Source organism: Xiphias gladius, chromosome 14, assembly GCF_016859285.1.
Source record: "Xiphias gladius isolate SHS-SW01 ecotype Sanya breed wild chromosome 14, ASM1685928v1, whole genome shotgun sequence".
Taxonomy (NCBI): Eukaryota; Metazoa; Chordata; class Actinopteri; order Istiophoriformes; family Xiphiidae; genus Xiphias; species Xiphias gladius.
The window spans coordinates 18,396,539-18,409,861 of NC_053413.1; the positions used below are offsets into that span (position 1 = coordinate 18,396,539).

Sequence of the window (13,323 nt, forward strand, 5' to 3'; positions counted from 1 at the left end):
TTTTTTTCGATCAGGCAATTTCTGATTTACATAACAATTTTGCCAATTTAAACTGTATTTTATTTGGGCACAGTTTTTGCACATCCGCTTATATTACACATTCAACATTTGACTATATATGTTTAATTTAAAAAAAGGGTTTAATAGAAAAAAAAAATTATATTCCCAAAACTAAAGTATTATTTTGGCCTCATACCAAAACTAAGTTAACAAATTGGCACAAGTATCAGAAGCCTTCAAACATTAGCCCTGCGACAGTGACAAAATGTCTCTATTTTCTCTCCAGAAAGCTGATTGGTATAGTGCTAACATGTAATATATCCTATGTGCAGCAATATCTCACAAATTGCCTAATCAAAGGCAAGAGCAACACTAGAAAGACACTATGAGAAAGTGTTTGTGTAAGAGTAGAGTAGTTTGGTTGAGGAGTGCGTCCCTGTGACGGCATGAGAACTGTCTTATTGAGATGTGAAATTAAAAGATGCTCCTATGTGTCATCGGGGTGAGCGAGCGCGATCGGAGGGGCTGGAAGTTTGGGTCCCCTCCGCTGCTGGTGCACCCTGGCGCCGTGGCATCCATGTTAGAGGGGGACTCCACCATCACCTCATCCGGCAGCGGAGGAGCTCCCGGGTCTCCGGGCCTCGGGAGGCTGGAGGAGGTAGTGGGGGAGGCGACGCTGACGCTAGCACCCGCCACAGAGGGCAAGTCTCCACCTTTCTGCAACGATGGCAGATTGAGTGTGCCTGCTACGTCTGAGGTGGAAGGGCTTTGTTCTCCGTCTGGGTGGAACAGCAGGGTGGAGTTGTTTGAAAACGTGGGGAGGTCACTGGTTGTGCTGAGGTTGCTGTCAGGTGACAAACTGGAAGCCCCTGCTGTGTTGTGACAGATGAAGAGAGGAAAAGTGGGAAGCAAATTTGAATTTAAGCACCAGGATCACAAAGTAGATTTAAAATACTCAACAGATTTCCATTATGATTTGGCCTATTAACCTTTGACAGACTCGATTTTCTCATTTTTGGCCTTCTGCACCTCGTCCGTGATCTTGGCGATGATAAAGTTTTGTGAGCGCAACTCCCTAATGGAGTCAATCAAGGCGTCCAGGCCCCGGGGGTTTTCGGCCAGGATATCTAACAACATGGCCGTCCTCTTGGTCTGCGTGGTCCTGCAGCTGATTTCCTCCGCGTCGTCCCGCGTCAGGATCCTGCGAGAGCGCAGGTAGTCGAGGTGGTGCACGGCTCTGATCTTGTCGCAGAGGTAGTGCCGCAGTCTGATCAGCACCTGGAAATCCACGGCAGCCATGTCGGAGAAGCAAAAGGAGAACAAAGTGAGCTGTCAAGGCCATTAACAGAGAGGGGAATTCTCTATATATGGACGGGGAGCCAACCCAGGACTACGTTTGGTGATGGTGACAAAAATCTAGGTCAGCTGGTCTGAAATTACTTGTATGACCTGGTCTGGCTCTTCTTTCCAAGAACGCATAGTTGTCTATCCTTGTTTCAGCTTCTGGTAATGCTTTTGATAATGAAGACTGACCAAACCCTGTTTGCATTTATTTAAAAAAAAAACCCCAAAAAAACCAAACAGAACTGCACTCAACCCTCCAGCCTGTGTGTTCAACAACGTCTCAGTGAGCCAAATCTTACAGAGGAATGGGTGTTAATTCGGGCACAAAGAGGGAGTGGTGGTTTATTTCCTCCTTTAACAGGCCTTTAACGCCAAATGAGGTACAAATTTCGTGTCACCGGTGAAATTAATCCGTCTGCATTTTCCACGTACAGTTCCGTGTTCGAGAAGTTATTTTTGTGGTGAGGCCAGGTGTGGCTGAATCATCATACTCACGTCTTTCTTAATCTCTGCCATTTCATCTTCAGTGAGGTGAGGAACATCCATCCCTCTCACCCGCAAAGTGGAAATCCAGGTGTTCCGTTTAGCGAATGACGGCTGAAATAAGTTGATAAACTAGTGGTCGTGAAATAAACGACATCGATAAATTAGCTGCAAGCGTTACGCAGTCTGGCCCTTCATCTTTTTGTCGTTTAAAAAGGCGGCGTATCTTCTGTCTATTCAAGTTTTGTGTTTCAAGAACCGAGGAAAGAAAAAAAAAAAAAATCCCCGGACTTCCTGATTGTGTCGAGGTTTTATGTCGACACGCGAAGAGGAGCTAAGACAACGGCAGAGTCGTCGGCTTCTCCGCGCGCGGCTCACTTACGGAGGTCTCCGCACACAGGGAGCACGCGCTCAAGCCGACGTGTCGGTCGGTCGGTCGGTCGGTGGGTCGCGGCGACGGAAGAGCCGCCGTTGCCCGACTTTCGTCGCCTCGACCCGCGTTGGTCGAGTTCCGAGTGTTGTACAATGTCCCCGACACAGGTGAAGAGGTCTCACTGTTCTGGCGAGCTCCACTGGGTGGCGCTGCTGGAGCTCGCCACACACGGACAGTTCATTTCACACCGCAGCACGTACCTCAGCACACATTCGGAGATGTGTTTCCGGTGGTGGAAAGTAGCTGAGTACATTTACTCAAGTACCGCACTGAAGTACACTTTTGATGTAGCAGTGCTTTAGTTGAGTATTAGCATTCTATGCCACTTGATACTTCTACTCCGCTACATTTCGCTGGGAAATATTGTACTTTTCCCCTGCACCGCATTTATCTGACAGCTGTAGTTACAAGTTACAAAAGTTTTACAACACCATACAAAAACTCCTTACAAAAAACGCCGTGGTTACCTGGGGCCCCCTCGTCATCCGAAGTCTGTGAGTTGTTAGCAGTTCCACCAAAGAGACGTTGCCCCCCCTAAACCTCTCAGATGGTTTCGTTTAAATCACAGTTTGAGAAGATAAGATAATAATAACATAAGAGAAAAAAAGGAGGAAAAAAAGAAAACAAAGTCTAGTAGCAGAACTTTCTTTCCTACCCCAATCAATCATCTCACAGCTCTCCAGATTTAGCTTGTGACCTCTGACCTCTAGGGTCGGGAACCACCGAACTTAACTATTTAAACTAAATTTAAACTATTGTTTATAAAGTAGTTAATACTAGCTGCTCCTGGATCAGCTACAGCTGTATGCTATTTATTCATTGATGCCATATTAACAATATAATAATGTCATATTTGATCATTTATCAGTCACAGGGACCAAGTACTTTGACTTTGATACTTTAAGTACCTTTTGCTGATAATACTTATGTACTTTTACTTAAGTAATTTTGAATGCAGGACTCGTACTTGTAATGCAGTATTTCTACATTATTGTATTGGTATTTTGACGTACGCAAAGGTTTTGAGTACTTCCTCTACCTCTGTGTGTTTCAAAACTAAAGCATGCGTTTGGACATATACTGTAGATGTCTTTATAATACATTGTGTAATTTACTTGTTGTCCATAGCACAGGGGTTCGGTTTGTTAATGTACACTCAGTTGCTAGTAGTCTACCCATATACATCCAGTTGCCAGTTTGTTAGGTACACCTAGCTAAAACTAATGTAATCTAATACTACAGCCCGTCGATCAATACTGTCTTCATGAAGGTTATAATGTTCAGTGTTTGTCAAAACTATTTCAGAGAGGTATTAATTCAACTTTGTGGTCATGTTGGAGGCTGTGGTTTGTGGTGAGAGATGTTCCTAATATTTAGCCTACCCTCACTAATATATGTGGTTTGGGCACCTTAAGGTTAATGACACTTGAATAAAAAAATATTCATTCATTCAAATAAACATGGTGGGTAAAAAATTAGAGACAATCCTCTGTATAATGCAATACAACTCAACAGCATCACAAACTACAGCCTCCAAATGACCATAAAATTAAAAAAAAAAAAAAAATTATTTAAAACAGTTTGAGCAAAAACTGACCACCATAACCTTTATTAATGTGGAATGTAATGCAAGACTCTTCTATTAGACTGCACTAGTTTAGCTAAGAGTACCTAATAAAAAACCGGTAACTGGGGGTGAAGGGGGTGGATGATTAGCTGCTGCTAAGGCCTGGCCCTACTGTGTGGTAATTCCATTAAACACATCAATGCAACATTCAAGCACAAAAATGAAAGGTCTTAAAAGTACATTTAGACACGGTGACGCCCTGCATATTTTTTGGCTCAATATAGCCACTTTAAGTCCATACTTTGATTGCAGTGTTAGAAGCTCTATCTTTACTTAAAGGCCCTACACACCCATGCTCCACCCACACAGGTGTTTTCACCTAGATTAGACCTTTTTTCCAAGACTGTGAGGGTGTGTACAGACCATCTACCCCACTCCACTTTGGCACCTGTTTAAGCAGGACAATTGACGCTTTTTATTGTTCTTATTGGAAATGTACATTGAGTTTGGTGACCTTATGCAATTCCCAGCATGCAGTAGTTCTGGCCACCCATCAACCCGACTAGTGGTCGCATCAGCCAAAAGAAATGAAAACACCTGTGTGAGTATGCAGGGTCTTTAAGTAGAAGAAATAATACCTCAGTGTAAAACTACTCCGAAGATTCAATATCTTATGTAATTAAAAGTACAGAAGTATTATCAACAAAAGTATAAAAGATCTAATTTATGCAGAATGGGCTCTATCAAAATGTTATATTATTATATACTCTATATTATATTATTTAATGATTATTTCTGATGTATTAACATGTAGGAAGCATTTTAATATTGTAGCTGGTCAATGTGTAGCTAATTCTAACTTTATAACTTGATAAACTGCTGTGTGGTTTTCAAAACCACTGCATCATATTTTATTAGCTGATCATATGTTTTCTTTGTAAATTCTTAATCTGCAAGGTAACTAGTAACTTTTACTACAAGTACCTCAAAGTTTGACTTTGAGTAAATGTACTTCCACCACTGTTTGAATGTCACCTACACACAGTTTTTATCTAGCTGTGTGTATTTTAAAGTATAGGCTACCGCTATTTAAAATGATATGTGCGTCGTAATTTGTCAGCTAACACATCAAATCAGCCCGTATGTGGTTTTATAGTTTATGTTATAGAATGATCAGTTATGACACATTATTGATTTGTGTTGTCTACTACTGTGTCCATCGAGCTACAAATGAAATTGAAAAATCATGGCATTGAATATTAGAAAAAGATAACAGCAGTTATATAGTTAGCAGTAACTGTAAAATGTTATTTGGGAATTCCAAAGAAATTGTGAATCAGAGCATAGAGAACATGGGGTCTTCGTAAGGGCATGGTGAACTGCAGTGCATGAGAAGAACCATATAACACTCCAGTAAATTTCGTATAAATTGCAATATGGCAAGACAGATGCAGTAAAGATTTTCACCACCCTCTAATCATGATATGTCACGGACTGTTTGAGGACGGGTGCTGCCTAAGGAGATTGTTGTCAGGCTTGTTTTGTCATGTTTTGCAATGTGATGTGTTCTGTGTAGCTGGAAAACACCATCCCCAAGCAGAAAGATATGCTAACTTTAAATCCGACACAAGCCCGGCAGCTGTTGCTCCCTTGATTTTCTGTTTAATGATAATGGTTTGAAAGAGAGGGGAAATACAGGCTCCGATATCTGCGTGGCTGCTGTTGCATCCCAGCAATTTCTGGGGGAGAGTTGCAACAGAAGGATGCCCTTTAAATTGTCCTGTGTTTAAAAAGGTCAAACTGTACGTGGATCAGCCACTATACACAAGAAAAAAAATATTTGTTAAATAGCTACAAAGCATCCACAGAAACTGACAATACACGCCCAGTTTTTCTCCAGAAAAGCTTCATGGTGATTCACATCATTCACGTCAAACGGCGGAGAGCAGTAGCCTGGAAATAATGCCGAATCAGCTGTGAGATACTCAGACAAACCCAGTGTACTGACTCGTGAGTGGCCTCTGCATGGAACGACCGTCAGAGAAAGGGAGTCATTTACGGAAATGATGTAATGAACTGGATTTGCAATCATATCTAGACAGCCCTTACAGGCATCCCTGTCTGTGGTATAGTGTCTGACCCACTCTCCCTAACAGCCAGAACAAGCTTGCCTCAGACCCACTGTGGTTTTACACTGGGGAGGTATTTCTGCCTTTCCATTCCCTGTAGCCAACATTTATGAGACACAGAGAATCTGAAACCCATATTCCATCTGTTTCTCTCTTTTTGCATTTGTATTTTAGTATGAATGTGTACAGTATCACAAAATGACTTTTTTTACACTTTTCTTCTTTTCTCCAACATATCCAACCTAAAAAACCTCTCTCTTCCCTCCCTCCTTTCTATTTGACTGGTCTCCACATCCAATTAAATGTCATCATCTCGCTGAATGGATCATCTCCAGGATGGGTAATAACATGTTGCATAACATCTTATAAAATAGATAAATCCAGCTTTATAGCTGCTATGCATGACCACAGGAACTTGGGAGCAAGATGAAAGAAAAAATTTTTCAAATATGGTCTTTTCATTCATACTGTAAAGTGTTTAATTCTTATGGCTAGTGGTTTAAATACATTTATATACTTGCTTTCTTTCCAAGAATTGCCAGTAGCAATTAGCTTTACCTAGCATAAAGGCTGGAAGCAGGGGGAAACAGGTACCTTTACTCTGTCCAAAGTTAAAAAAAAAAAAAAAAATGCCTACCAACAGCTCAAAAGCTCAAGTTGTATCTTTGTTTAATCTCTACATAAACAGAAATGTTAAAAAAAATGTTGTGGTTTTATGGGGAGTTAGCCAACATGATGTAACTTGGCAAACCAGCGGCCAAGCACAATTACTTTCTTCAAGCTTAGTCACGCCAGCATTTGAAATTTCACAGAAAAATCACTTTAGTTCAGATTTGCTTGTGGGGGCAAAAATGAATCCACGTGAGTTTAACGTTGATGAACTTTGACACGTGACAATTTCTGCCATTGACCAACAGCGGGTTGCTTTGAAAGTGTTGTCCCTTGATGGAACAAGAGGTGGAGAGCCCAAAATGGGGAGGAAGCTGTTGTAGCTTATTAGCAATGTTGTTGCACAATCCACTTTTATTAATCTCCTTTGTTGGACTATAAAATACTCCACAAAAGAGGAATGGTTTGCAGACTTTTATGAGACAGGAATCAATTTAAAATAAATAAATAAATAAAATTCTCACTTGAGTTACTTGAATATTGTCTCGTTGTCCCATTTTTGTCTCATTTTTTCCCCCTTCACTGTTTATTGAATAAAATGACGTACAATTCTGAGATCAAAATGCCAAGGGGAAGTAAAGCCAGTGAAGCTGTTACAGAAAGAAGCTCAGGGAGCTCTTGTGATTGACTAGAGCTTGCATGTTCCCTGCTGGCTAGCATTTTAGGGATTAGCTCACCAGCCAAGTAGTTTACCAATTAACCTTCATCGCCATGCCTCTAGAACCACATATGTTGCATAGACGTATGGATGAACTTTGCTCTGTTACCGGGCCAGTCTTGTAATCCTTTTTACTTGTCAAACCTTTCCAGGCTGTGAGGCCGCCAGAGAGAGCAACGCTAGCTGTTTCTCTGTCCATCCAGTTTTTATGCCAAGCTTAGCAAAACGGCTTTCTGACTTTTTGTTCATGTCATGTCAGAATTATCGTATTATCATGAGTTATATTGTCAATGAAAAGTATTGTAATGCTCATATGCATATGACCAACTCTTTAATCACACAACGGTCTTGATGAGATGAACACTTGCAAGTTCTTAACATAGGAATCTTTCCCATCTTGCCCATCCATCCCATGTGACTTCAACATGGCATAAGCTCCATACTGAACCCACAGATTGGTATCGATCTTCTCATCTGACTCTCACTAAGAAAGCGAATAAGTATATTTCCTAAAATATTAGACTATTCCTTATGGTTGTTGGGCTGGCAGCAGATGGTGGTGGAGATGCAGGGAGATTATTGAGTTTAAATCCCCGATTTGGCAAACTTATGCCTTGCTTAAGAAAATAATTAATAATAATTAATAAAATTAATCAAATTTAAGATACATCCAATTGCTGCTCCGTGGGAGTGGGACACAGGTGTTTTCAGGAACAGAAATGGCAAATTCACTATCAAACACGTTAGTGTAACATGCAACTGAAATTCTTTCCAAGTCCTCCAGCTGCCTGTTATATATGAAATGTTCCCCTTACCTAACATGGTTCTGCAAATTCTTTATATTATAGCTTTGGACAGAAAAGTTTCCACTCCAAACCACAACAGTCAGTGATTTCCAGGCATCTGTGAATGCACCGAGCTCACGCTTGTTCGCTTTTCATCTGCGTGAGCTGGCACCGGCTCAAACTGGCACTTGTAACCTCAGTTAGATAAGAAGGAGGATGTGCCAGTCTTCCCTGCTCCTCTCGTTCTCACAGGTTATAATGAAAGGAAAGGCATTTTTTTCCTTGATAATTTTCATTGTTCTTTGATGTGGATAAAAGAGGATGCTTTTTATCCTGGCATCTATTTCAAAGAAACCTGCAATGTTCATCCTGAGAGGAATGTTGCTGCAGGCATTGCTCAAGTTTTCTTTTTTCTTTCTTGTTTTTTTGGTGTTTCTCATTCTGGACACTCTCATTCAGACTGAACAAAGGATTCCTGAGGTTCAAACATTCCAAGAGGCTCTCGCCTCCTTTTTGAAATATTGAAGTCAAACAAACTCTAATCCATCCCCACCCTAATAGGTGACTGAAGGGAATTTCATCTGTGACTTTTAATGCCGGCAAGGTTAGAATATACAAACGCCGACCACAGACTACGAGCAACAGTCTAAACACGGCTTCGTCTGAGATAGAAATTCAGTTGGTCATAGAAATATGTAGCTTCTCTTCAATATTTATGTCAGAACTTGTGGTGTCCCGATGTGGAATCACTTGTTGGGCTGAGCTCACACGCATGGGGCTGATAATGAAATATTTCAGCTATCAGGTATAATTGTGCGTCATTATGTTTTTTTCTTGGCCTTTACATAACCATACAGTGTTACATGCCACCAGTAGTCTTTCTTTCATCCTTTTTTACTTAATGTAACTAGGCAAAGTCTTTAAAATAACTTTTAAAATAAAATTAAATAATAAAATAAATTTTCCAGGAGAGACTTCTGGCTAAGAAGGAATAAAAAAAAAAAAACAAAAAACATTTTTACACCATCAATGCAATTAAAAACAACATATATACAAACATAAACAGAATAAGACATTCACACAAGATAAAAACAGTTAAGATGCATATAGGAGTTTTAAAACTATCCAAATGAATAATAAGCAATATTGCATTAATATTTATCAAAATAGGAACAAAATAATGCGTAATCTGGCAGCAAACAATTTAATGCATTGCCTGAATAGTATACAATTCAGTTTGTTAGTTCTGGTTCATTTTTCATGATGGTAAAACAGATATGAAGATGAAGATGAAAATGACAGAGTTACATTGGAGAGAAAGCCCTGAGAGAGTGGAAGTTAGACAGGGTGGTTCTTGGCTCACCGAGTGAGAGGAGAGGAGGGGGTGAACTTCTTTTGGGCTTATGGGAGGACGCATGAAGAAGCATTCCTATCATAGTTTCAGGACACCTCTTCAGCGTGTATAAAAGGAGATGGGGACTCTGAAAGAGGGAGAGCAAGCACTCGTCAACTCACTGCCAGGTCTGGTGTTATAATAAGTAGACAGAAGATTATTGACTCAGGAAAGATAGCTTCAGCTTCTGAAGATGTGGAAAGTCTTTGTTGTTGTGATCTTCTGTGTGACACTGGTGAGGAAATAATCACCGCTCATTCATCGGTTGCCTGTTTAGCTGCTATAGGATGATCACCTTTGGATGCAGACTTTTGATTAGAAATGTTTGATGTTGTATCTTACCTCAGGTGTCAGCCTCATGCCCGAAGGACTGTCGGTGTCCCCCTGAAGTCCCCGCTTGTGCAGCAGGAGTCAGTCTCACGCTGGACGGCTGTGGATGCTGCGAAGTTTGTGCTCGGCAGCTCTTCGAAGACTGCAGCAGGACACAGCCATGTGACCACACAAAGGGACTGGAGTGCAACTTTGGAGGTGGATTTGGTTCTGATAAGGGCATCTGTCGAGGTACAATGACTTCTGTTCTCTTCTTATTTTTTGTTTTTTATTCATTTACTCACTTTTCCCACTTTACACTTCTCGATTCACACCTCGCTACTTTCCTTGTTTCTGTAAAACAGCTAAATCAGATGGAAGAACTTGTGAGTACAACAACAAGATTTACCAGAATGGGGAAATCTTCCGTCCAAACTGCCAACACCAGTGCATTTGCATGGACGGTGCTGTCGGATGTGTCTCTCTGTGCCCACACGAGCTCTCGCTGCCCAAGCTGAGCTGTGCCAAACCCAGGCGGGTCAAGGTATCGGGACAGTGCTGTGAACAACTCGTCTGCCCCGAGGAGGCAAAGCCAGAGAGTTATGCGGTGAAGAAGCACAGAAAAAAGGACAGCAGGGACAGAGCATCTGAAGACGACCTCACCAACACGAATGAGCTGGCTCCAGTGTGGAGAGGAGAGTCAGAGTCGTTAGCTGGTGAGCGGCTTTACAGTGTCTAAGTGTTAAAGGTCTAAGAAGAAGCCAAATATAACAAAATGAATGTGAAATTACAAATGTAGCTACATGTGCACAAGAAGACTTGATTTTTCTTGCTTTTTTTCATCAAATTGTCAGTTGTGCCATCTAAACTTTTTACATTGTTCTCTGATTAGCTTTCAGGAGTCACCCAATGGGCCACATGGTTGCCAGTGGAGTCGGGTGTGTGTCTCAGACCACTGCCTGGTCACCCTGCTCCAAATCCTGTGGCACTGGAGTGTCCTCGAGGATGACCAACAGCAATGCCCAGTGCAAACTGATGAAAGAGACTCGGGTCTGTGAAGTCCGCCCATGCAACCAAATGACCCTCGTCAGATTGAAGGTACACTCCAAACCTTTTAGATTATCAGCTTTATTATAAAGCTACAGTCTGATTATTTCATTGTATGTTGGTCTGTACAGTTAGCATCCTTTGTGGAATACAGTCTTCTCGCTGAATTGCATTTTAAGAAACCTCTGGTTACGTTTAACACAGGTTTTCGATGGCTTTTTTCCAACAGAAAGGTCACAAATGTAACCACATAGAAAAGGCCAGCCGTCCACTTAAACTGTCCTACGCGGGCTGCCGTAGCCTTAAAAGGTTCCAGCCCAGATACTGTGGGTCCTGCTCAGACGGGCAATGCTGTCGCCCTCGTCGGACCCAGACGATACCCGTGCGCTTCAGATGCAAAAATGGAGACACCATCAGCAGGATGGTGATGATGATCGAGTCGTGCAAGTGTGACCTCAACTGCTCCGGCAGCGACGAAAAGACACCTGCGCTCTACAGACTTTTTAATGATATGCACAAACTGAAAATGTAAACTTCTCAGTTTAAGTGCAAAGAAGATCCGTTACGTGATGACTGACAGAAAAAAAAAATTGCACTGTGAGGTTGAAGACACCTGGTAGGATGAATTTAGTGAACTATATCGTTCATGATTTTGCTTCATAACACTGGAGCCTTTTGGTTTGCTTCTTTGTGAAGCTGTTGTCTTACATTGCCAAAATTCTTATTTTTCTAGTTAAACCAAAATTTACTGCTCTCCACTTTTATTTTATTGACACACATATTTAAGCCTCTCTTGACAAGACATACCACGTTAGCATGGAAATGACGTAAAAACCATGGCAGCTATACTAAATAAGTCATTAAACAATATGTCGCCTTGTTTCTGTTGATTTACTGTACTTATTCATTTTATTTATAAGACTTTGTTTCGTACTTAATGCATTCTTATATTTAATCATGGATTACTGTACAGTAATTGCTTTGACATCGTGTTCTCTACACTCACTTGTCTGTGTAAAAGGTTGAAATGTAACTGCAGGCTGGACTCATACTGTACTGTATGTAAGTTGGCCAATTAACTGCCAAAGTGTCAGTTTTATGATTTAGTTTTTCACAAATAAACACAAGAAAACCCAATAAGACTTACCAGTTATTTATTTTAGGGAGAAGAGAAAAAAATATATAGTTTGGCTGTTGCAATTATCAGAAAAACTGGAAATTCTCAGGGGTCTGTTATAACAATTTTCAGTAGGAAACGAGCTACACCGTTTCAGCTGACTGACCCACTTCTGAGAAGACCTACATATCACTGAATAGTTTAGGGGATGACTGTAATATAAACCTCAGAGTGGTTTTCCTGCTGTTGGACAGATGCTGGGCGCAAGCTGCAGGATTTTTTTTTTGGGAAGAAAGTTATAGGGTAGCAGAGAATGATCTAAACTTTCCACACAGATTTATTATATGCAAAATGGAGGACAATCCCACATGTACAGTCCTGAACCTGAAGTTAGTTGCTCTAATTTGGATGAATTTCCCTCCAAATGTTGCCTCCAAATCAGCATGATGAACTGCAAATTGACAGCATTTTGCTCATTCTAATTTGAAGTGTGACTTTGTCTGATGGCAAACATTCAGCAGTTATTTTCCAAGTTTATACAGCGGTTAGCCCACTGTATGTGACCTTCAGAAAATAATTTTAATACATACAACAGCAAAGCCTCTGTTTTTGATCATTGGCTCAGCCGAATCAAGTTCATAAAAAGAAAAAACAAAAAAAAAAACCAAATCGGTCATCCACCTCATTTGAGGCTAATGAGCACATAAGCTCAGGGAGTGTCCACCATGCTGCTGCAGTGTGATACCAACCAAACCGCCAGAAGTCAGATGTAAGCTTGTTTTCCATCAAACAGCAGAGAACAGCAAATTCCCAAAGTATGATCAACAGAATTACGTAAAAGGGCAAGACCAGGGGACTGAGAACAAGAGCAAAGGAAAAGCAGGGGTACTGACGCACGCACAGATGAAATGGTTCCATCCCTTCACAAGAAAAACAATAGAGCTTTGTCTTTGAGAACTTGAGAGGAGCAATGCTCACCCAGGGGAATAAGTCCACTGCAAAGACACACCAGAGCCTCACAGTGGTCTGGACGATGGTAGTTTATTACCATAGATACAGTATGGGACCACAAATAAAGCAACAACAGGAGAACAACAAGATTCAAGTAATGCACAAGACAAACATGGCTCAGTTTTTAGGTAAATCCTGCTGCAACAGATACCTGTATCTATCTGTGCCCTTAAGCCCCAGTAATATCAAAAGATTCTATTACAAAAGCAGGAGAGCAAACCAGTATCAGTGGTTTGGAAATAACCCAGTGTTGCATGTATCTCAGTAATTATGTTTGCAACCCTAAAGGCATAGGCTTTTACTAGACAATTGATTTTCAGCCTAATTCATCTCAGTCCAGCTGAGAATCAGAACATAAACACATCCAATATACATCAC

The 13,323-nt window shown here is 41.0% G+C and overlaps 2 protein-coding genes across 4 annotated transcripts; one reads left to right on the top strand and one right to left on the bottom strand.

Moving 5' to 3' along the window:
* Positions 1-43: 43 nt before the first annotated feature.
* On the bottom strand, positions 44-2,421 carry bcl10 (BCL10 immune signaling adaptor). 2 transcript variants are annotated; one of them, XM_040143782.1, is made up of 3 exons: positions 1,840-2,421; positions 990-1,278; positions 44-869 (listed from the first exon to the last, which is right to left on the bottom strand). In XM_040143782.1, the coding sequence occupies exons 1-3, from the start codon at positions 1,888-1,890 to the stop codon at positions 475-477; spliced, it is 735 nt and encodes a 244-aa protein (XP_039999716.1). In that variant the 5' UTR covers positions 1,891-2,421; the 3' UTR covers positions 44-474. The 2 variants fall into 2 exon arrangements, with proteins under 2 accessions (XP_039999716.1, XP_039999715.1); XM_040143781.1 differs by having other exon boundaries at positions 44-872; positions 1,840-2,419.
* Positions 1,645-11,938, top strand: LOC120798981 (CCN family member 1-like). Of its 2 annotated transcripts, none has more exons than XM_040143779.1 (5): positions 1,645-1,724; positions 9,809-10,022; positions 10,136-10,486; positions 10,663-10,868; positions 11,047-11,938. In XM_040143779.1, the coding sequence occupies exons 1-5, from the start codon at positions 1,650-1,652 to the stop codon at positions 11,347-11,349; spliced, it is 1,149 nt and encodes a 382-aa protein (XP_039999713.1). In that variant the 5' UTR covers positions 1,645-1,649; the 3' UTR covers positions 11,350-11,938. The 2 variants fall into 2 exon arrangements, with proteins under 2 accessions (XP_039999713.1, XP_039999714.1); XM_040143780.1 differs by lacking the exon at positions 1,645-1,724 and adding an exon at positions 9,580-9,696.
* The last annotated feature ends 1,385 nt before the right edge of the window (positions 11,939-13,323 follow it).